Source organism: Natator depressus, chromosome 5 (assembly GCF_965152275.1).
Source record: "Natator depressus isolate rNatDep1 chromosome 5, rNatDep2.hap1, whole genome shotgun sequence".
Lineage (NCBI taxonomy): Eukaryota > Metazoa > Chordata > Testudines > Cheloniidae > Natator > Natator depressus.
In genome coordinates, this window is record NC_134238.1 from 68,454,561 (window position 1) to 68,478,090 (window position 23,530).

The window sequence follows — 23,530 nt, forward strand, 5'->3', positions numbered from 1 at the left end:
GGTGCCTCCTGCTGGTCATCTTGGGAATTATCTCTTGTTCCCGTGTCCCTCCCAGTGCCCCTTACCCTGGGGTTCTCCCCACCGCAGTACTCCCCACGCTCTGGGTCTCTCCTCCAGGGGAACCCCCAATCCTCTATACCCACCTTGCCTCAGTGGCTACTGCCAGTCATCATCTAGCCCCCTCTCACTGGGGCAAACTGCAGTCCGTAATGGCCACTCATCATTGGCAAGGGAGTTGGACCAGCTGCCTCTGCCTATCCTTGGGCTGCCCCTCTGCAGCCCCAGTACCTTCTTAGACTTTAACCAAGGCCTCAGCCTGGGGAGTTGCCAGGCTGGAGCTCCCCAGCTCCTTTGCCCTTCCCCAGCACTGCTCAGCCTCAGGTATCCTTGCTCCTTCAGGCAGCTAGGTCCTTCTCTCTCCAGAGAGAGCGAGAGACTGTGACCCAGCTCCGCCCTCAGCCCTTTTATCAGGGCCAGCTGTGGCCTGATTGGCGAAGCGGACACAGCTGCAGCCACACTCAATCAGCCTACCTTTTTTCAGGCATGGGGCAATTGCCCTGCTACAGGCTGACTTTGACTTGTTATAGGCCAAAGCGCTTCTACCCCACCACGAGTTCCCCTACTTGTCCGCGCTTATAGAGACAGTACAAAACAGCCCCCAGATATCAGCCAGCCACTGCCTCCAACTCTTGGGGCATATGGCAGCTGGTGCAGCAGGGATACCTCATGCCAGGCTTCACATGTGGTGTCTCCAGATGTGGTTTAGCTCAATCTACTGACCAAACAGAGATAGACTAGACAAATCTGTCGCTGCCCACCAGGGTCAAAAGCTCCCTGGACTGGTGGAAACACCCAGCAAATATTTGCAAAGGGATCCCCTTTTCGCAAACTCCCCTGTCATTACTTCTCACTGCTGATGCATCCCTAGTAGGATGGGGTGCACATCTAAATGACCTTACAATACAAGGCATCCCTCCACATTGGTCTCCTCTTGCTCAAGGCTGTCAGGAGTGCCTGCACCTATTTCTCTTGCTGATCAAGGGAATACACACATGAGTCCTAACAGACAACATAGCTTGTATGTATTACATAAATCAATGAGGAGGAGCCGGGTCACTGTCGCTCTGTGCAGAAGCACTAAAGTTATGGAACAGATGCATCTCCCATAACATTACATGGTCAACAGCCTACCTTCCTGGCATACAAAACATGATGGCGGACAGTCTGTCACAAGTTCCTACATGACCATGAATGGGAGATAAACCCAGCAGTGCTTCATGACATATTCAGGTAGTGGGGGACACTGACCACAGACCTGTTCCCCACTTCCCTGAGCAGGAAATGTCCACACTACTCCTCCAAAGCAGGGATAATACAGCACTCTCTGGGTGACTGTTTCCTTCCGTGAGACAAGGACCTTCTCTATGCCTTTTCCCCATTTCCCCTACTGTCAAAAGTCCTATTGAAAATAAAAAGAGAAGGAGCACATGTCATACTGATTGCTCCCACCTAGCCGAGACAGACTTATCTGGCACAACTCGCGATGTGCTTGACTCTCTCTCTCCAATCCACTCCATACCTCCTCTTGCAGAACAAAGGATGCACTTATCCCAACTGGGGATTCTCCACCTCAAGGCTTGTCTCCTTCATGGTTCCCATATACAGAAAGCTCCCGCTCGGAGGAGGTACAAGAGGAATTACTACACAGTAGAAAATCCATGACACACCGTACATACCTGTAAAAGTGTTCCAGGTTTCAGACTTGATGTAGTTCCCAACAAATTTCTCTGACATCGGCTACCCTTCCGAAGATCCTAGACTACGTATGGACTCTTAAAAATTGGGAAAATCTTTCAGTTCACTCATGGTCCACCTACTGGCCATAGCAGCCTTTCACCTACAAGTAGGCAGATACTCAATGCTATCAAACCTAACCACAAAATGTTTCCCTAGGGGTATAGTAAACCTTTTCCCACAACCCCAACATACCATCCCTACGTGGGATCTAAATCTAGTGTTGAAAAGCCTGATTAGACATCCCTGTGAACCCAGGGTGACGTGTTCGCTTATGTACGTGTCAGTGAAAACTGCCTTGCTGGTGTCAATCACCTCGGCTAGAAGAATAAGGCAAATAGCGGTTCTGATGGCACATCCCCCCTACACAGTATTCATTTGAGACAAGGTCACACTCAGACCACACCCGAAGTTCAGCCCCAAGCTGACTTCTCCTTTTCACGTGAACCATCTGATCCACCTTTTGAGTTTTTACCCTAAGCTTCACAGTGATTACAAAAAGAAAAGGAGTACTTGTGGCACCTTAGAGACTAACCAATTTATTTGAGCATAAGCTTTCGTGAGCTACAGCTCACTTCATCGGATGCATATTGTGGAAAGTGTAGAAGATCTTTTTATACACACAAAGCATGAAAAAATACCTCCCCCCACCCCACTCTCCTGCCGATAATAGCTTATCTAAAGTGGTCACTCGCCTTACAATGTGTATGATAATCAAGTTGGGCCATTTCCAGCACAAAACCTGGATTTGTGCTGGAAATGGCCCAACTTGATTATCATACACATTGTAAGGAGAGTGATCACTTTAGATAAGCTATTACCGGCAGGAGAGTGGGGTGGGGGGAGGTATTTTTTCATGCTTTGTGTGTATAAAAAGATCTTCTACACTTTCCACAATATGCATCCGATGAAGTGAGCTGTAGCTCACGAAAGCTTATGCTCAAATTAATTGGTTAGTCTCTAAGGTGCCACAAGTACTCCTTTTCTTTTTGCGAATACAGACTAACACGGCTGTTACTCGGGAACAGTGATTACAGGGAAGCTATACTACATGTGCTAGGCATTAGGAGAGCTCTGACCTTTTATCTGGATAGGACGAAGGCTCTTAGGAAATCTCCCAAGCTTTTCCTTTCTATTTCAGAAAGATCCAAGGACTCAGCAATATCAGCCCAGAGGCTGTCCAAATGGGTCTTGAGCAGCATTAAGCAGTGTTATCAGGTTTGCAACATAACATCTGCAGCTGGTATTCGCACACACTTCATGAGGTCAATCTCCTTATCCGTCATCTTCCTCAAGAATGTCCTTATCTCAGAAATTTGTAGAACGACGACTTGGGCGTCAGTCCATACCTTCACAGAACATTATGCGATCAATGGGGACTCTGCCTCCGATTCAATCTTTGGCTCCAAAGTATTGTCATCTATAACTGACCCAACTCTGAATCTCCAGCCTTTCAGTGGGGATACTGCTTGGGAGTCACCTACAGTGGAGCACCCATTGGGACACCACTCAAAGAAGAAGTTACTTGTGCAGTAATGATGGTTCTTCAAGATGTGTGTCCCTATGGGTGCTCCACAACCCACCCACCTTCCTTGGCGGGGCACAAGGAGGGACAGCACATGTGCAGGACTAACAGATACTGCTACTAAAGTTCTCTGATCAGCAATGCAGGGACCCAAGCACACCTATAGTGGAGCACCCATAGGGATACATATCTCGAAGAACCATAGTTACTGCACAAGGTGAGTAAATTCTTGCTTCCTTACTTCTTGGAATGTGCGCTTTTTGTGTCTCACTCATTCACATGCGGTTCAGCAACAATTTCCTTGTTTGAGAGATGCTAAACTATCTTCTATATGAAAGACTTTGCTATATAGTAATTTTCAGCTATTCTTCGTCAGTTAATATAAGTTCTTTATAGTTTCTCAAATAAAAGCTGTGTTATACCAATAAAATAAAAACCAGCAGGATCTTATTAAAGGGAAAAAGGCAAAATACCACATTTATTGTGAATACAGAAAGAATCATAGTAAGCAGTTAGTTATAGCTATAACATTCCATTCAATCTCATATTTATTCACACATTCATTCATACAAACACACACACACAGGTTCTGCAAGGTTGTTATCATAGTTACCAGCCTTAGAGTTGCTCATGCCAAGCCACTGGCCAGGTGGCCTGGACATGAGGAGGGAGCAGGGCCTTGTCAGATGCTCATCTGATGCTCCTGGAAGTTGGCTTGCAGAATCAGACCCCAAAGTTCTCACTTTTTAGAGTCTATTTTTATAGGAATTTCTTCCTATGCCAGTCTATGGGAATTGCTTCATCATGCTGTTGCTGAATCAATCAGCAGATAGCACATTCCTGACGGCTCCGTGCTGCTAGATGTTATCTTGTTCTTTGGTTCTCCCATTCTTGAAGCTGTTGGTTGGATTCCAGTCTGCCCTCCGGGGGTCCTCTGGTTATTTCCACTTGATGCCTTCTTCAGCCGATGGACACTGGATTCTTAGGCTGGCACCTCCCTGATCATTCAGTTATTATCTACACCAAGCATCCATCCACATACATCCTCTATCTCTATTTTAATCACAATTGTTAATACAACAAAAGGGCGGGGAGTCTCTGGGTGCTGTTTCTGTTGTTAGAGTATTGCTTTGAGTCTCTCTCTCTCTGTGTGAATTGCTTTGAGAGCAGACTCTGTCTTAGAATGTACTAACACAATTAGCAGCTTGCAAGTTTCACACATAGAGGGAGAGAAACGGTACCAAAAACCAAGAGACCTCTTAATTAGTAATACCCTGGAATTTAAACTATGGGGAATCAAACTCATTTGTGATTTTAATAGAGAACTTCTTTAATATGATCCAACAGCTGTGTATGGCACTTTGAAAGTGAGTATAGGTGTTTAATGTTTTGAAAATATTTGGTATTCCTGCTTTCCTTTAAGTATTGATTTTTTTTTTTAAACTGAGTTTTTATATTTTGGAAACTAATAGTTGAGCAGGTTAAAACTTAAACATGTATTACATTTGTGAACAAGTGATATGCCTACAGAAAGATAAATTGTACTAGCATAATTTTCTGGCAAGTACACATAGTAAAATAAACATTAATTAGTAATCCTTACCATATCTTTCTTAATGGGCAACATAGCAAAATCACACTGAGCTATGTGATATCTTTAAATCCTGTGGTGTGCTAGGAGCACTATCAATGCACATGAAAGTGTCTGAGGTGGCTGATCCTCCCTATAGTTAGTTGGACTGTTTATTCGCTTACATGCAATGGGCTTGATTTTGTGTCCATTGATGTCAATAGTAAAACTCCTGTTGCTTTTAGTGGTGCAGGATCAGGCATATATTGGGTTCTGGGAGTTGACAATGAATCTTGATTTAGCCTAATTTCATAACTGTATTGTCATTCCTAAACCTAAAAAAAAAGATAAATCATAAATTAAAGGATGTGTAATTCACACAATGAAAGCTTTTTAGGTGTTTGTTAATTGCGTTGAATAACAAAGAAATTAAAAGTAAAAGGCCAGAGTCCCCAAAAATGTCCACATGGAAATACTGTACTTCTAAGAGATTTTATCTTTTTCCAGTGTGAATTTACTGAAGTACATATCCTAAAACAAGTAAGCTTAGAACACAAAAGACGTTAGTGTAAGAAGACTAATTCAAAATCACTCATTTGCAAATACCTTTTTCAAAACGCCCAAACTGGACACCAATATTTTCACAACAGTACACCTTAATTGCCAATTAACTTAAGGTTGTGAAAAAGTCTTATTTGTTTCAATATTTAATATAAACATTATGAAAGGATTGATTTATAAAGCTTATTTGTGTAATACTGCCTTTTTAATTACTGTATTATTTCAAGTGTATAAATTCTCAGTTGATCACAGGGACCTCGCTTTTCTTATGTCTTCATGCTGTTCCCTCTCCATTTGTAATCATAATTTTTTTGTCTGATTCAAACTCCAGTTTGTTCAACTATCATCTCTTTAAAACAACTACACTTAAAACTAAATGTAAGGGTTTTAGACTTATTTTCAGTTTCCTGTTTCCAACACTAAGTTTGAATAAAAATGTAACTGTTGTTTGTAAGCAGACTTTTGAAGAAAAATGCAGAAGGCCTTTGAAAGCAGATGTATGTTGGTTTTATTCACAATCTATAAATAGCTTTGAAAGCATAACAGAAACTTTGCTGTGACACAGTAGAGCTAATAAAACTGAAAATAATGAATCAAGTTAAAAATGGTGCTTTTGTTTTATTATATGAGAGGTAATCTCTTCAGACATCTCCATAAACTGGATTACTGGATGCTGGGTTACTAAACTCCAATAGGCAGCTTTTTGAGAGAGAGGAGAAATGTAGGACAGTTTTCTTACAGCTGAAGCCTAGATTTGATCAAGTCCCTGATATGTGCCTATAAGAGAGAAATGAAAAACTTATTTTGTTCATCTGACTTTTGATTAAACTGCTGCTGCTTTACAGAGAATGTATTTATACTCGGAAACACAAAGGGTAGTTTTAATTTTGTGAGTTGGAAATAGTTTCTCATGGGATATATATGTCAACCCTGAATCAAAGGTGTCAAGGGAAATTTTTAAGTTTCTTTATTTAAAACAATATTTCTGTGATGACCTTTCTTGCAGAAGGTGTACTGAAGTACGTATCTAAAGCCACCATGTTCATACACTTCAACCCTAAATTTCTAAACTAATAAAATGGAAATCTGTCAGTCACATAAACAGTTTTTATAATTTTGTTTCAGGCCCAGTTTGGGACTTTATCAGATTATTTTGAGGCTCTGCGCAAAGCAGGTAATTTGGAGGAAAAGAACAGCAATTCAGTTTTTCCTGTTCTGAGTGGAGATTTCTTCACATATGCAGACAGAGATAATCATTATTGGAGTGGATACTTTACATCACGACCCTTCTACAAAAGGCTAGATAGAGTTCTGGAATCCTATTTAAGGTAGGTATAGTCATCTGATACGTGTATTGTGTAAATGTTTATATCTAATACTGCAGAGATATCAAATGTCATTTTCAAATAAACTCTGAAGCTTATTTTCATTATACTATAGTTAAGGTTCATAATTGACATAAAAATTTGGACTTTGTCAAAATCTATGTAGAAGAAGAAATATGGCTGTGGCATTTTAATGGAATTACAAATATATGGGATATTTGTCAATCTAAACGTTTTTTTTAAAAGTTCCACCTATATCTTAATTGTTTTAAGATACCATGGAAGTTACCAGTCACTTTGGATACCATGAAACTAGCAAATGTATTCTTGATCCTTGTCTCTGTAGATGGGACTTGAATAATTGTATTGATTGCTGTCAAATGATCTATCATTTTCTGGAATGCTTGGCTTTTTGGACAGGGAGATAAAAAGAATGAATTTTGCCAAGACATTGTGGCAAATCAGAAGTAGTCAGGAGTATTTGTGTGCCCAGTGAAGTTATGAGAGCTCTTTGGAATCTCCTTAAAATGAGGCAGGGATTACTTGGGGACCTGTATCATTAGTCAGGTACTTCTCCTTGGCAGTTACTTGGCTGTTCCTAATAGCTACAAGAGGCACTGAAAGCAGAACTGTTTGCAATTAGGGCTCTGTGATGGGGTGTTTACTCCACACTTGCCCTAAAAAAGTTAATGCAGGTTGAGAAGGTGGCTAATTAGTATGATAGACCAGTGCTGAGGGGAAATCAGGTGGCTAAGTAATCCCATGACTCGGAGCCCAGTGAAGGGAGCCCAGCTGAGGAGCAAGAAGCTGAGCTGGATTTATGAAGCCAAGAAACTGGAAGCAGAGGGGGACTGCTGGGAAAGTCTGCAGTTGCTCCATGGGAGAAGGGAGGAGTGTTGAGAGGCTGCAGAGACAGGTAGGCTGTAGTTACTCAGTGGTTGGAGGCAGTTGGGAGGCTGGCAAACTTGGGTTGTGCAGGGAGTGCCAGATAGTAAGGAAAGGGCTCAGGGAAAGGCAGTAAAGTCTAGAAGGGAACAGACCTTGGCTGCTGACTTAGACAGTCCCGGAGTAGAGGGTGGGCCCAGGTTCCTCTGCCAGCTACTGAGGGAGTGGCACCATGGGGTGAAAACTGCCTGAGACTGCTAGTGTGGAGAGAGACTTTGAAAAACTTTGGTACCCTGGAAAGGGAGGATCGTAGTGACCTGACTGAAGAGCCAAGTCATGAAGAGGAAGCTGCAGCTCCTGGGGTGAGAGGGGCCTTTGGGGTGAGGACAGGTGAAGAGTCTGTGAGAGGAGGGCTCAGCACCTTAAAAGAGTTAATCCCCAGAGCGACCAGGGGGAGGTGCCACCTGTGGACCCCATTGCAGGCTCTGAAAGGATTGATTCTTGGATTGGCACATACCTTCTGAATCCTGTTGGCTTTGACCTGAACCCGGCTTCCAAAAGGACTACTGCTCAGAAGACATCTTGGCTTTTAGAAGGGCCATTTTGGGGGTTACCTTTCAAGGGTTTCAGGATCTCCACTAGACCACTTCTGAATAGAGAAGAACTTGCATAATGGGGGGTGATCTTGGCCACCTTGAAGGAAGCATCTCACAGGGCTTTTCAGATTGTAATGGCTGATGCCACGTTCAGAAGGAACGTCTTGATGATGATGTAGACAGTATTACAGAGGAAAGTGTCTTTCTCTTCCAAAAGGGGTGCCATTTGTTCCAAGGTAGAATTTTCCCATCATTCTCAGGAATCAAGCCTTTGCAGTTTGGCTCAACAGTCCTGATGCAGGAACCCTGGAAGCAACCTGGCTTGATAAGGTTTGAATTAATAGACTCATAGACTTTAAGGCCAGAAGGGATCATTGTGATCATGTATTCTGATGTCCTGCATATTGCAGGCCACAGAACATCACCCACTCCATTTTTTTTACAGTATACCTCATCATTAATATGCAATACTACTCCACCACCTTTGCCTTTATTTCTGTCTTTCCTGAACAGAACTTACCCTTCAATACCTATACTCCAGTTGTGACTACTGTTCCACCATATTGGTTATCCCTATAATATCTGGTTTCACTACCTGCACCCATAGTTCTAGTTCCTCCATTTTGTTATCCAGGCTCCTTGCATTGGTGCACAGTCATCATAACTGTTGCTGTTTGGCTTCATTCACATTCCTCACTCTATTGGCTACAGTCATTCTACTGCCAGTGTCTCCTCTCTGATGGGCATCAGCACTATCCTTCCTCTTAATGTCAATTCTTCTAACCAGTGCTGTTCCTTTCTCCATTTCTGTATCCTTTCTTACTTGATTTTCCTCCCTCCCAATGTTAAAATCAGGCGTAGAGATTACATGAGCATCTCCCAACAGTCTCCCCTGAGTTCCTAGTTTAAAGCTCTTTTAATAAGTTGTGCCAACCTCTATCCCAGAAGTCTGTTTCTCTCCCTACTCAGGTGGAGTCCATCCCATGAGAACTGTCCTCTGTCCATGAACACTTCCCAGTAGACAAATATCCCAAAGCCCTCCTTATAGCACCATTGCCTGAGCCATCTGTTGATCATCATAATCTTGTCTTGCCTTCGTTCTCCTCCTCTAGGGACAGGCAGAATCCCACTGAAGATCACCTGAGCCTCCATTTCCTTACGCGTTTCCCAGCTGGCATGGTCTCCCTAGATATGTTCCATTGAGAATCTAGCTGTGTCATTTGTTCCCACATGAAGGATAATCAGTGAATTCTTTTCTGCTCCCATTAGGATCCTCTTCAGCCTCAGGTCCATATCCCGTATCTTAGCTCCCAGAAGACAACACACCCTTCTGTTCTCTGGATCAGCTCTGGTGATAGGCCTGTCTCTTTTTCTTAGTAGGGAGTCCCCAATCACGTAGACCTGCCTTTTCCTCATGATGGTGTGATTCTCTGGCCTTCTTCCTGTTCTTTTTGGCTGTGAGTCCTCCTGTCTTTTATTCTCCCTTACAATCTTCTGCAAGTCATTCTGTAGCCTCCTGGGGCTCTGAACTCTGGGTATCTCCATTGGCTCTTCTCCTCTTCTTACAGGACTAGCTGCTCTTCTCGTCTTCCTTGCCCCCCCCTCCTTCAGTTACAGTCTGCTGTGCCCCTTCATTTTCCAACTCAGTAAACCTGTTCTTGAGCTCTATTTCTCCTTCACTAACTGGTCTTTTCCTGTGCCTGGTTCTTGTAGTCACATGCTTCCACTGACCACTTTCCGTACCCAACCGAGTTCTTCAGTCCAGCTTGCATCTGCAAGTCTTGGCTTTTCCCTTCAGCCTTCTCTTGCCTTTGCTCCATCTGCTCGAACCCCCTTCAAAACTCAACCATAGTTTCCACCTGCATCTCCAACCCTCGGATCTTCTCTTCCATCAGCTCTATCAAGTAGCATGTCATACAAATGAAGCTCTTCTTAGGTACCTGCTCTAGGGTCATGTACATCCCTCAGCTTCCACATCCGGTCATCTTCATTGTCTCTTCCATGGCTTTGGCCAGTTCCACTGCTGACTTTGTACAGTAACTCCTCACTTAGTCGTCCCGGTTAAGGTTTTTTCATTGTTACGTTGCTGATCAGTTAGAGAACATGCTCGTTTAAAGGTGCGCAATGCTCCCTTATAACGTTGTTTGACAGCCGTCTGCTTTGTCCACTGCTTGCAGAAAGAGCAGCCCATTGGAGTTAGCTAGTGGGGGCTTGGAACCAGGGTGGACCAGCAACCCCCCTATCAGCTCCCTATCAGAGTGGTAGCAACTCCTATACTAATAGTTCCTACTGTAGAAACTTTTTCAACTGTTGTTTTAAGATACTTAATGAAACCTTCCCCCTGCCCAACGCCTCCCTGGTTTGTAGCAGGATCTGTAATTAGTTGGGGGGAGAAGGGGAGAGGGAGAAGGGGAAAATAGATAGGCCTGGGGGCTGGGAGGTACCTTTTGCAGTTGCCATGAAAATCTTTTCAGGATTGGCCAAGTTATAAGGAGTTATAAACACCATTTGCAATCTGTGTTATGCTCAGTAGAGCTTTGCTAGAGATTTGGTGCTAATATTGCTGAATGCTCCCCAGCTATCTCATTTGGTATACAACACAAAACAGAAAGAATGGAGACCTGCTGCTGCTGCGGGCGGTGTTAATCCTAATTTTAAATTCTTTTGTGGGCTTGACTTGGTAACATTAACAGTTTTTAACTTGAGTTCTTTACTTTGTAATGTTAATTTTCTTTTAGCATAGTTTTATGCAAATTAAAAGTACAATTATGATTATATGCAAATATAATATATAGATTATGCAGAATTTATTGAAGCCAGTCCTTATTTGTGAAAATATTAGTAGTCACCATTTGTTAGTAATGTAGTAGGAATTAGTGTAGAAAATATTTATTAAAAAGCAGAGGTTCAAGAGATATACAACTTTTTGTCCACTGCATAGGTGACATAATATCCATTTGAATTTAGAATTAAAAAAACATGCCTTCAAAATTTGAGTGTAAGATTGCATTAATAATTAGTCCTGACCTTTAAAGTGAACATTTGGAGCTCAATTCTGATATACATACTACTAATCTTTCTGAGCTACTGAGTTGTGTTTGGACTTTTAACTCACTGTAAGGTTAAAAACTGATATCAGTCATCACTATCAGCTAGGAGACAAAGGGAGAGCAGAGCCTTTTCAGCTAATGAAAAGTGGATGCTCTTGGCTTGAAAACTAAGAGTAGCTGGATCCAACTATAAGTGAGAAACCTGCTTAGACAAAGGTTCTAACTTGCTGAAATTGTTTGTCACTAGAAAGCATGTTTTGTTTTGTTGTAACTATATCTGTGCATTCTGTTTTCTTAGTGTCACGTAAATATCTGTTCTTCATTAATAAACTTATTTTTGTTGTATTACAAAATCATCTCAGTGTTGTGTATTAAACTGAAGAGTGAAGTCCTTAGCTAAATTAACAAACTGGTGTGTGCTCTGTCTCTTTGGGGGCAGTTAACTTGATAACTTCTGTGAATATCGACTCAAAAGGACTAGACACAGCAGGGGAGATGATTTTGGGGAGACTACAGACTAGAAGGGCTGTTGGTGTTACCCAGTAAGGAGTAACCAGGCTGGTGGAACCCAGGGAGAGGATACTGTGTTGTAAGCAAGTTGCTGCTGTTAGGGCTCTGCACTGCACAGAAGCACCCAGGGTTACAGGGCAGGCAGTGACGCAACCCCCTTCCTGGTCTGGGTGAAATCCCAAAACGTTACAATGACATGCAGCTCTCTGTCTCATCTGACCCTGTATGTGCTGTTGAAAACATTTCTCAAGGTGTCTGAGACTGTGGCATGGATAAGGGCAAGCTGTCTGAAGATCAACTGAAACCCCTCCAACGCATTATTAAGGATCTACAACCTATCCTGAAGGATGACCCAACACTCTCACAAATCTTGGGAGACAGGCCAGTCCTTGCCTACAGACAACCCCCCAACCTGAAACGAATACTCACCAACAACCACATACCACACAACAGAACCACTAACCCAGGAACCTGTCCTTGCAACAAAGCCCGTTGCCAACTGTGCCCACATATCTATTCAGGGGCCACCATCACAGGGCCTAATAACATCAGCCACACTATCAGAGGCTCGTTCACCTGCACATCCACCAATGTGATATATGCCATCATGTGCCAGCAATGCCCCTCTGCCATGTACATTGGTCAAACTGGACAGTCTCTACGTAAAAGAATAAATGGACACAAATCAGATGTCAAGAATTATAACATTCATAAACCAGTCGGAGAACACTTCAATCTCTCTGGTCACGCAATCAGACATATGAAGGTCGCTATCTTACAACAAAAAATCTTCAAATCCAGAGTCCAGCGAGAAACTGCTGAATTGGAATTCATTTGCAAATTGGATACTATTAATTTAGGCTTAAATAGAGACTGGGAATGGCTAAGTCATTATGGAAGATAGCCTATTTCCCCTTGTTTTTTCCTACCCCCCCCCCCCCCCCGACGTTCTGGTTAAACTTGGATTTATGCTGGAAGTGGCCCACGTTGATTGTCATGCACATTGTGGGGAGAGTGGTCAGTTTGGATGAGCTATTGCCAGCAGGAGAGTGAGTTTGTGTGGGGGGGGGCGGGGGGTGAGAAAACGTGGATTTGTGCTGGAAATGGCCCACCTTGATTTTCATGCAGGTTGTAGGGAGAGTGGTCACTTTGGATGAGCTATTACCAGCAGGAGAGTGAGTTTGTGTGTGTGGTTTTTGGAGGGGGGTGAGGGGGTGAGAGAACCTGGATTTCTGCAGGAAATGGCCCACCTTGATTATCATACACATTGTGAAGAGAGTGGTCACTTTGGATGGGCTATTACCAGCAAGAGAGTGAGTTTGCCTGTGGGGGGGCGGAGGGTGAGAAAACCTGGATTTGTGCTGGAAATGGCCCAACTTGATGATCACTTTAGATAAGCTATTACCAGCAGGAGAGTGGGGTGGGAGGAGGTATTGTTTCATGGTATCTGTGTATATAATGTCTTCTGCAATTTCCACAGTATGCATCCGATGAAGTGAGCTGTAGCTCACGAAAGCTCATGCTCAAATAAATTGGTTAGTCTCTAAGGTGCCACAAGTCCTCCTTTTCTTTTTGCGAATACAGACTAACACGGCTGTTACTCTGAATCCAGGTTAGAATAAAGGAATGCTAGAATGTTGTTGGGACAAAGCCAGAAGATGTTCAGCCAGGACTATATCTTTTTGTTTGCAGTCTGAAGGTTTTATTGGTTCCTATATAACACAATCACATAGTAACAGGTTTCAGAGTAGCAGCCGTGTTAGTCTGTATCCGTAAAAAGAACAGGAGTACTTGTGGCACCTTAGAGACTAACAAATTTATTAGAGCATAAGCTTTTTTGGGCTACAGCCCACTTCATCGGATGCATAGAATGGAACGTATAGTAAGATATATACACATATACAGTTAAGTTGGAAGTTGCCATACAAACTGTGAGAGGCTAATTAGTTAAGATGAGCTATTATCAGCAGGAGAAAAAAACTTTTGTAGTGATGATCAAGATGGCCCATTTAGACATCTAAATGAGCAATCTTGATTATCGTTACAAAAGTTTTTTTTCTCCTGCTGATAATAGCTCATCTTAACTAATTAGCCTCTCACAATTTATGGTAACTTCTAACTTATCTCTCTCTGTGTGGGTGGGTGGGTGGATAGCTAGATCCATCTATCTGTCTATCTATATATCTTACTATATGTTCCATTCTATGCATCCGATGAAGTGGGCTGTAGCCCACGAAAACTTATGCTCTTATAAATTTTTTAATCTCTAAGTTTTAGAGCAGCAGCCGTGTTAGTCTGTATCCGCAAAAAGAAAAGGAGTACTTGTGGCACCTTAGAGACTAACAAATTTATTTGAGCATAAGCTTTCGTGAGCTACAGCTCACTTCATTGGATGCATTCAGTGGAAAATACAGTGGGATGATTTATATACACAGAGAACATGAAACAATGGGCGTTACCGTACACACTGTAACAAGAATGATCAGGTAAGGGGAGCTATTACCAGCAGGAGAGCCGGGGGGGAAGGGGGGGAGCCTTTTGTAGTGATAATCAAGGTGGGCCATTTCCAGCAGTTGGCAAGAACGTCTGAGGAACAGTGTGTGTGTGTCTGTGTGTTGGGGGGAATAAACATGGGGAAATAGTTTTACTTTTTTAGTAATGACACATCCACTCCCAGTCTTTATTCAAGCCTAAGTTAATTGTATTGCAAATTAATTCCAATTTAGCAGTCTCTCGTTGGAGTCTGTTTTTGAAGTTTTTTTGTTGAAGAATTGCCACTTTTAGGTCTCTAATCGAGTGACCAAAGAGATTGAAGTGTTCTCCGACTGGTTTTTGAATGTTATAATTTTTGACATCTGATTTGTGTCCATTTATTCTTTTACGTAGAGACTGTCCAGTTTGACCAATGTACATGGCAGAGGGGCATTGCTGGCACATGATGGCATATATCACATTGGTAGATGTGCAGGTGAACAAGCCTCTGATAGTGTGGCTGATGTAATTAGGTCCTATGACTGTGTCCCCTGAATAGACACGTGGACACAGTTGGCAACGGGCTTTGTTGCAAGGATAGGTACCTGGGTTAGTGTTTTTGTTGTGTGGTGTGTGGTTGCTGGTGAGTATTTGCTTCAGGTTGGGGGGCTGTCTGTAGGCAAGGACTGGCCTGTCTCCAAAGATCTGTGAGAGTGATGGGTCGTCCTTCAGGATAGGTTGTAGATCCTTGATGATGCATAATAGCTCACCTTACCTGATCATTGTTGTTATAGTGTGTATGGTAACACCTATTGTTTCATGTTCTCTCTGTATATAAATCTCCCCACTGCATTTTCCACTGCATGCATCCGATGAAGTGAGCTGTAGCTGACGAAAGCTCATGCTCAAATAAATTTGTTAGTCTCTAAGGTGCCACAAGTACTCCTTTTCTTTTAGTCTCTAAGGTGCCACAATCACATAGTAGCAGTTTCTAGGAAGGCCTTTTTCCGTCTGTCTGGCAAAGAGATTAAAACTATTTCTTTTGTATGAGGAGCTGTTACTGCCGTCCATATCTGTCACGTTAGATTACTGCAATGTACTGTACATTGTACAGTACTGATGTACTGTACATCAAGCTACATCTTAAATAAAAAACCCCAAACAGAATTCTTCATAGAATGTGCATATTATGTGATGTATCTCATTGAGAGTACATCCCGCAAATGATCAGGGTTTGACATTGACTGCTTATTGTTTCGGGGCAGAGGTTTAAGGTATTGGTTTTGATCAATAAAGCTGTATGTAAATTACATGAGATCTGTCTCCTTGAGAGACTCTTTCTTCCTCAACAATGGTTATGGTGATAGAGATGCTTAAGATGGAACCATCTGGATATGAGAGGGGACTGTCTGCAGTAAATTCACCAAGAGGCCACCTCCTTACGTCCAGGTTGTTCTAGTTTAAGCACCTTCACTGAGTGCAAGAGGGTCCTTCATTTTGGAACATGTAGTGTTCTACCACTTGGTCCAAAATAGTCTGAAACTGTTCACCTTTAGAGTGTGCTGAAAGTTCCATCTTTCATTTACACAGGCTTTTGGGGATAAAGGACCGCAACAAGGGCTGCTGTTCTGAAGCAAAGGGGATGTTGGTTGAGTTGATTTTAACACTTGGTTTAATTCTCCTATGGTTTTGGGATGAGTAGTAGTTGCTGGCTTAGTCTTTCCTGTTTGGTTCAATTTTGAATTAGTACACCTTTGCCATCAGAACCTGGAATAGATTTCTTTTGTGTGTTGTCAGGGTTCCCTCCCCACTCTGAACTCTAGGGTACAGATGTGGGGACCCACATGAAAGACCCCCTAAGTTTATTTTTTCCAGCTTAGGCTAAAACTTCCCCAAGGCACAAATTCTTTGCCCTTGAAGGGTACGCTGCCACCACAAAGTGATTTAACAAAGAATCAGGGAAAGGACCACTTGGAGTTCCTATTCCCCCAAAATATCACCCCAAGCCCTTACACCCCCTTTCCTGGAGAGGCTTGAGAATACTATCCTAACCACTTGGTTACAAAGTGATCACAGACCCAAACCCCCGGGTCTTCGGATAATAGAGAAATCAGTCAGGTTCTTAAAAGAAGGATTTTATTTTTAAAAAAAGTAAAAATCACCTCTGTAAAATGAGGATGGAAAATAACTTTACAGGGTAACAACAGATTAAAAAACACAGGAGAACTTCCTCTAGGCTTAGTTTCAAAGTTACAAAAAACAGGAATAAACCTCCCTCCAGCAAAGGAAAAATTCACAAGCAGAACAAAAGATAATCTAACACACCTTGCCTGGCTTTTACTTACAATTTTTGTAATATGAGAGACTTTTAGGATAGTTTATAGGAGGAGGGGTTTTCTGACCCCATGCTTCTCTGCTTCTCAAGAGGACATACAAAACAAAGCCTCCCCCCACTCCAAGATTTGAAAGTATCTTCTTTCCCCGTTGGTTCTTTTGGTCAGGTGCCAACCACGTTATTTGAGCTTCTTAACCCCTTACAGGTAAGGAGGAATTCTAGGCTGCTGTTAGCTTTATGGTTATGACATGTGTATTTACAAATTTAAATAAATTAAACAGTTGTAATAAACCCTGTATGTTTCTGGTGTTGTGACAATTTGTTCTATGGCTGGCCTTTTTTTATTTTTGAAAGGAACATAGAGTGTTGGCAGCTGCAAAATAGATAAGGCTTATGAAAAACTTCTGAGATAACTACTTTGCAGCATGGAAAGAATATTTTAGATGGGATTCAGGGCAGGGTGGATTCATGATTTAAATCAAATTGATTTAAATCACTAGTCAGGAAGACTCGATTTAATCATAGATTTTGACATAGAAGAGCATTCTTGTTGGTTGTTATAACCTTAATACATATTCTTCACAACTCAGATAGATGTAGGTTTCATTTTTAGAAGGCACACACTATACATTTTTTAAAGTGATTTATTTTGAAAACTTTTCAGATTAGTTTTATAGCTATATCAGAAAATGAATGATTGTTTGATTATTTCATTTACCAAAGGTAATGGAAGCAGATAATTCACCTCCCAATGACTTCATAAATATCTCCAATTCAAGAGTTTAATCATTAATATTGTGAGGATTTTCTTGCCATGCTGTATTAGGAGGAGAACATCACCAGACAGACATTTAAATTGTTTTTTTAGCTAAAACAACAATGTTATGTAGTCTGGATTTTTTTCTTCAACAGCAAACATATAATATTTTAACAAACAAGCATATGCATTTTTGAATTTAGTTAAACATTCAAGTTTTTTAAAATCAGATTTGTTTTTGTTAAAATTGTTTTGAACTAAAATAGTTAAATGAAATATTAAAAAAAAAAAATTAAATTGACTGTGTCAGCCAGGTCAACATGAGAAACTTAAAATATTGGCTTCTGCAGCTAACTCGGTCGTCTTCATCTTCATTTTCCTGTTTGTTCATAATCTGGAAAAGAAAAAGAACCTTTCCTGCTTTTTCAGGTTCCAAACAATTTTTCAATTGGTAATGAATTAGTCCAAAGGAAAAAAAATATTTTCTACAGTGGCAGAAGAAGCTACTGCTGTTAAAAGTGAGATTATCACTTCAACAAGTCTCTGAATCCAAGTGCTTAAGTGACTTCCACCAGTTCATTGGTATGACTTTCTTTAAAACATCAGCAAACATACATTTCTTGAATGGTTCACCTTCAACTCTGAAGTTTATTATAGTTAGCATTAATGAGGGATGATTGCTGGATGTCCATGTCATAGCCAACTCCTGTTCTTCAGCAGTTAAGGTTTGACCCTGGTACCGAGTATTGAGAATATTTGCAAGAAAATGAGCTGGAGATAGTGCTTGTCCCATTTTGTTTTTTAATGCTTGTAATTTAACTCTGTCATTGCATATTTCTCTTTGTAAGACCTCACTCAGTTCCTTCCAAATTTCAACAGCGTCAGCAATAAAACACCTATTTCCCTGCATTTTGTTCAAGGCTACAGAAATAGGCTTCAGGGTACTCAGCATGTGTTCAACATTTCTCTTAAACCCAATGTTGAGAACTCTGGCTGTGATAGTGCCATTTATTTTTTCACAATTTTGTTCACAAACTGTCATCAGATGAAGCCAGTTGTTGATATGGTGCTCAAAACAGTCCACTACTCTGAGTTCCATCACAAGTCTTGTGGGAGAGTTAGCTTGGTTCCTCCCACTTTTTTCAGAGCAGCTGCTGCTGTCTTCTAGACTGAGCACTGAGTCCCATTGGTAGATAGAAAGATTAACCTAAATAATCTATACAGAAGCCCCTGGAACCCCATAAGATTGGGTCTCTAATCCACGAACTATTGGAACTCATTTACAAAATTTTTTTTAAACATTACATGAATGTATTGTCTCATACTATAGAATTAGAGTTTATAATCCCTATTCCATGATGAGATATCTTTGAGCTATAATGTATCTTAATTAAAACTATCTTTAGATCGGTTTTTTCCTCAAAAAGCATTTTATCAAAAAATCCAATTTAAATAAAACTGATTTTTTTGATATTTTTTAAAAAATCATTGATTTTTATCCACCCTGATTCAGGGGCAATCCTGTCTGAGTTTATAATAAAAGTGCTTGCTATTTAGTGTAGCCTGGTGCATTCCAAAGCACAATTTCATATATATGTAAATAAATTGCTTTTCAGAAACATTTTTAAGATATAGGGATAAGTCAGCCTTGCAACAATGGCTTAATGATATCAAGGGTTATAGACTGAGAGGCAGGGACATCTGTCACTCATTTGCATGTGCCCGGGAACCTTGTGCTGTCGGTAATGGGGGACTACATAGAATACACAAGTATTGCCTGTTAAATCCCATTTGTTTAATTCTTTAAACAGACGGTCCTTTGTGGTAGTTGTCTGGTGCTTCTGTTTTGCCAGCACTACAGTGGAGAGAGTAGCAAGGGGTGGGAATGAGAGAAAGGGAGACTGATAGATTGTCGTCCCTTCTATGCAGAGCCATAGAGTGCAGTTAGGAAGGAGAAGTGCTGGTGAGCCTCCATCATTTAAGAGAGCACATCTCTCCATTGAAAGTATAGAGCAGTGCTGTGATTTGTTTGGTCGTGTGACCTTAATCTTGCCCCTTGTATGCCCACCCTGTGCAATGAATAAATCGGGATTTGTGTGTGTGTGTGTATGTGGGGGGCGGGGGGATGTGATTATAGAGTTAGACTATATATTATGGCACCTTAGAGACTAAGGTGCCACAAGTACTCCTTTTCTTTTTTCTTTTTACGAATACAGACTAACACGGCTGTTACTCTGAAAACTATATATTATAATGCTTATGCACAATGGGCCATGTTAAGGTTGAGTGAACAACTGTAATCTGGCATTTCCTAACTTTTGAGAGCTTGAGTTGCAGCCTAAATAGTATTTTTAACATAAATTTTTCTGTATGCAACTTCCTAGTTTTTTTAAAAAGAAAAAGGTAAAAACAAATTATGTTATGTGTACCTCAAAACTGTCCATCATTTGAACTGTGAATGTATATTATTGTAGCACAGACCATTACCACTTGAGCTATAGGACTAACAATGTTTTCTGGCAGCAGAAAGCTGTTATCCCCAAAGGGAGGATGAATTGTTGGGGTAAGGTGCTGAGTCTAGGGAGGGCAGTGTGTTACGGGCCATGTACTGTCTCAGAGTAGGGAGAAGCCCAGCTACTCCCACTTCCTCCTTCCTATAGTTCCAAGGCATTCAAGTACAGTGGTGGCAAAGCAGCAGGATTAGTCTGGCTTTAAAATATTTGTGTTTATTATTTTGCCATGCTGCCAAAACTTTGTTGAGGAAAGAGAGAGAAGGGAAATAGTGATTTTAAATAACCTGTATCTCAATTCAGTCCAGGGTTCCTTCACCCTGGATTTTTTCTGCAAACTGTCCTCATGCACACCAATGGCAAGTTCAACACCAAGCACTTTATTTACAAGGTATAGCTCTGCTGTACTCAGGAGCTTTAAATTTAACTGAAAAATAATCAGAGGAGTAGTTTTGTGTTATTAGAGGCTGGAAAACAAGACGAAGGTAGCTACAATACTCTGGCTTATTGTAAGTAAACAACTTGCACAGGCTAAAACGTATAACAAAAATTTGCAATATTGTTAAATTAGTTTAAGCTTTAAAAACAAAGAAACAAAATAGTGTGGTACTTATTTGAATAGCAGAGTAAATTTGAATTTGTCCAATACCCATTAGAAAATTTCAGAAGTCAAATGAGGAGCCTTGAGAGAATTTTACATTCGTTTTTCATTTTTTGACTTGCACAATTTTGAAATTAAAATGAATTTCATTGTTCAGGCTGTCTACTTAATTTTTTAAAATTTTACAACTAATTATTTTCATTTTTCAAAAAGCTGCTGAATTTACTATGCAAAATATTTCTATTTCAAGACCTGTAGGACAGAGTTCTTAGTTGTCACAGATCATTAGAGCAGTTGCACAGCGTTAGTTAAATCAGACCTGTCAAATGAGATTAGCAAGGTGCACTATGGTCTTCTTTCCATGCTATAACTTCATGCCAAAAATTACTGTCTTGAGGCAGGTGGTATCAATGAGGGACCAAAAGTTGCAAGCATAAGTAACAAAAGTGGCTCATTTTCAAGTTGTTGCCCCAATGTTCAACGGCTTTTGGGATTTCTCAGGTCCTACTTTTAGCTAATTTTATAAAAGTGCTTCGGGATAAATTATGGATTGATTATTTATAGTTCTCTGGTGAAATACATAAAGCAAGAAGAATTTTGTTTTGGTTAGATATGATTTGTCTTTCTATGACATTATTAATTTTCTTTATTTTTAAGATTCCTTGTATCGGATATTTTTCTCACTACTGGAGTTTTCGTTGATGGTAGGGGCTGTCGTGTATTGATTCTGTAAAGAGACTTTCTGCTAGCTTTCCTAGACTGAGATTAAGTTAGAGACAAGAAAATTGCTTTCCTGAAGTTTAAATTTCTCAGAAATAATGTAGTTTTTCATACATTCAGTTCATTTATCCTTAGGGATTTGATCCACTTTAAAATTTAGAACAGGGTTGAGGTTTAAAAGGAAATCATGGTTTTAAGAGATACACCCTTCTGAAACGCACATCAGTCACCTATTTTTTGGAGTGGAAAACAAAAGCCTTAAACTGCTCTAAGTGATAAATTAATTCACCTAATGTGATAGAATCATAGAATAGCAGGGTTGGAAGGGACCTCGGAGGTCATCTAGTTCAACCCCTGGCACAAAGCAGAACCAATCCCCAACTAAATCATCCCAGCCTGACCTTAAAAACCTCCAAGGAAGGAGATTCCGCCATGTCCCTAGGTAATCTATTCCAGTGCTCCACCATCCTCCTAGTGAAAAAGTTTTTCCTAATATCCAACCTAAAACTCCCTCACTGCAAGTTGAGACCCACTGCAACTTACTCCTTGTTGTCATCTGGTACCACTGAGAACAGTCTAGATCCATCCTCTTTGGAACCCCCTTTCAGGTATTTGAAAGCAGCTATCAAATCCCCCCTCATTCTTCTCTTCTGCAGACTAAATCATGCCAGTTCCTTCAGCCTCCCCTCATAAATCATGTGCTCCAACCCCCTAATCATTTTTGTTGCCCTCTGCTGAACTCTTTCCAATTTTTCCACATCCTTCTTGTAGTGTGGGGCCCAAAACTGGACACAGTACTCCAAATGAGGCCTCACCAATGCTGAATAGAAGGGAACGATCATGTCCCTTGATCTACTGGTAATGCTCCTACATATACATCCCAAAATGCCATTGGTGGTCTTAGCAACAAGGGCACACTGTTGACTCATATCCAGCTTCTCGTCCACTGTAACCCCTAGGTCCTTTTCTGCAGAGCTGCTGCCTAGCCATTCGGTCCCTAGTCTGTAGCGGTGCATGGGATTCTTCCGTCCTAAGTGCAGGACTCTGCCCTTGTCCTTGTTGAACCTCATCAGATTTCTTTTGGCCCAATCCTCTAATTTGTCTGCGTCCCTCTGTATCCTATCCCTACCCTCCAGTGTATCTACCTCTCCTCCCAGTTTAGTGTCATCTGCAAACTTGCTGAGGGTGCCGTCCACACCATTCTCCAGATCATTTATGAAGATACTGATCAAAACCGGCCCGAGGACTGACCCTTGGGGCACTCCACTTGATACCGGCTGCCAACTAGACATGGAGCCATTGATCACTACCCGTTGAGCCTGATGATCTAGCCAGCTTTCTATCCACCTTATAGTCCATTCATCCAGCCCATACTACTTGAACTTGCTGGCAAGAATACTGTGGGAGACCATATCAAAAGCTTTTCTAAAGTCAAGGAATAACACATCCACTGCTTTCCCCTCATCCACAGAACCAGTTATCTCGTTGTAGAAGGCAATTAAGTTAGTCAGGCATGACTTGCCCTTGGTGAATCCATGCTGACTGTTCCTGATCACTTTCCTCTCCTCTGAATGCTTCAAAATTGATTCCTTGAGGACCTTCTCCGTGATTTTTCCAGGGACTAAGGTGAGGCTGACTGGCCTGTAGTTCCCTTGCTTACTTCAGAAGCAGTGTGAACTAAGAATGTGGATCTATTATAGTATCTTGAGTGGATTTAAGAATAAGGGCCCACTGGATATATGAACTGGGGTGGCCCATTAGTTGGGAAAACATGGAGTTTAGGGACAAGCTAATGTGACTGAAAATGCTGGTGGTCATGGGGAAAGGAGGAGCTCACAATTCAGGATGGAGGAAGAAGAATCCCTTCTTCAGTGTCACACAGGGACTCATTAACCTTACTAGATCACTTGACTCCTATGCCCATTGCCCTCCCTCCCCTGCCCCCCAGACTCCTCACAACCGAAAATAAACAGAGATACAATGTAGGTGAGGTAACATCTATTACTGGACCAACTTCTGTTACCTCCCCCACCTTGTGTCTCTAATATCCTGGGACAACACTGGAAACAAACAAACCTAAAAAGCAAACCACTGCAACACAACAAACACCCAAAACCAGGGCTGGATCGGTGACTGTCTCTGGAGCAACCCACAACACAGGAACTTAACACCCATCGATTTACCAGAAGAGTGAGTGTGTGTGTGTGTGTGTGTGTGTGTGTGTGTATTGTAGTAAATTGAGAGGAGTGTTAGTAAAATAATATGGGCTGCTCATAAGATATTTTAATATGTAGTCCATAGAATAGTTTGGGTTAATAA

The 23,530-nt window shown here is 41.4% G+C and overlaps 1 protein-coding gene across 1 annotated transcript in view; it reads left to right on the forward strand.

The window, feature by feature from the left end:
* MAN2A1 (mannosidase alpha class 2A member 1) overlaps positions 1–23,530 on the forward strand; it is a 202,369-nt gene that overhangs the window by 81,661 nt on the left and 97,178 nt on the right. The window contains exon 9 of the mRNA XM_074952939.1: positions 6,576–6,778. Within this exon, the coding sequence (XP_074809040.1) occupies positions 6,576–6,778 (203 nt within the window). The remainder of the gene's footprint in view (positions 1–6,575; positions 6,779–23,530) is intronic.